We start from the raw sequence: 1,347 nt of genomic DNA, 5'->3' as shown, positions 1-1,347 counted from the left end.
GGGGTGTTGGTCGACAGCCGGCTGAACATGAGCCGGCAGTGTGCCCAGGTGGCCAAGAAGGCCAATGGCATCCTGGCCTGTATCAGAAATAGTGTAGCCAGCAGGAGCAGGGAAGTGATCGTGCCCCTGTACTCGGCCCTGGTGAGGCCGCACCTCGAATACTGTGTTCAGTTTTGGGCCCCTCACTACAAGAAGGATGTTGAGATGTTGGAACGTGTCCAGAGAAGGGCAACGAGGCTGGTGAGGGGTCTGGAGAACAAGTCTTATGAGGAGCGGCTGAGGGAGCTGGGGTTGTTTAGCCTGGAGAAAAGGAGGCTGAGGGGAGACCTCATCGCTCTCTACAACTACCTGAAAGGAGGCTGTAGCGAGGTGGGTGTCGGTCTCTTCTCCCAAGTAACTGGCGAAAGGACGAGAGGAAATGGCCTCAAGTTGCGCCAGGGGAGGTTTAGATTGGATGTGAGGAAAAATTTCTTTACTGAAAGAGTAGTTAAACATTGGACCAGGCTGCCCAGGGAAGTGGTTGAATCACCATCCCTGGAAGTATTTAAAAGACATGTAGATGAGGCGCTTAGGGACATGGTTTAGTGGGCATGGTGGTGTTGGGTTGACAGTTGGACTCGATGATCTTGGAGGTCTCTTCCAACCTTAATGATTCTATGATTCTATGATTCTATATGTTAAGTATACACTTATACTTTATATGTAAGGACCCTATTCAAACATGTGAGTAGGCAGATAAATGCTAATTTACAACTGCATGATCCAATTTTAAATTCATTCATTACAACCTACAGTGATTTTGTACACTTCCATTCTCTCTGTAGCTGATTATGTGGTACTAAATCAAATGTCTTACAAAAGGTTGGTCATATCATATCAAAACAGCTATTTTTACCGAACAACATAAAAGTCACATCAAAAACCAACATGAAGCCTGCTTATCACTCTTTTTACAGACTGCAGAGTCGACCTATTTTCTTTTTCTTTTTTTTTTTTTTTAAAGGCTACGTGAACGCAGTTCCTTTTTACACGTGGAAGTGACAGAACCAAATCTATGAATTCACATTATAGTCACTTATAATATGCAACCATTCACCATTTGGTTATAACAGTAGCTGTAAAAGTCATATATGGAGTGATAAGGCCACACAGTATTAGTACAAAAAAATTAAGCAACTCAGCATATTTTAATGCCTGCCAAAAAGTTAATTTAAATAAAATCAGCAGCAATTTCTTTTCCCTTAAAAATTTCCATTGTTATTCCCACAGGTGCCAAAGCGCTGAAAACTCATTTGTTAAATGCATAATCTAATGGCCTCTGGAGGAAATTTTTCAAATGCACCAACC

At 42.5% G+C, this 1,347-nt stretch overlaps 1 protein-coding gene across 1 annotated transcript in view; it reads right to left on the bottom strand.

Moving 5' to 3' along the window:
• PIEZO2 (piezo-type mechanosensitive ion channel component 2) overlaps positions 1-1,347 on the bottom strand; it is a 270,740-nt gene that overhangs the window by 131,016 nt on the left and 138,377 nt on the right. The window contains exon 7 of the mRNA XM_009318585.1: positions 1,343-1,347. This exon is cut by the window's right edge and continues 215 nt beyond it. Coding sequence (XP_009316860.1) covers positions 1,343-1,347 — 5 coding nt within the window. The remainder of the gene's footprint in view (positions 1-1,342) is intronic.

The sequence above is a fragment of the Pygoscelis adeliae genome, unplaced genomic scaffold, assembly GCF_000699105.1.
Source record: "Pygoscelis adeliae isolate BGI_AS28 unplaced genomic scaffold, ASM69910v1 Scaffold42, whole genome shotgun sequence".
Lineage (NCBI taxonomy): Eukaryota > Metazoa > Chordata > Aves > Sphenisciformes > Spheniscidae > Pygoscelis > Pygoscelis adeliae.
Note: the sequence above shows the minus strand (reverse complement) of the source record. Positions and strands in the feature narration are given on the sequence as shown.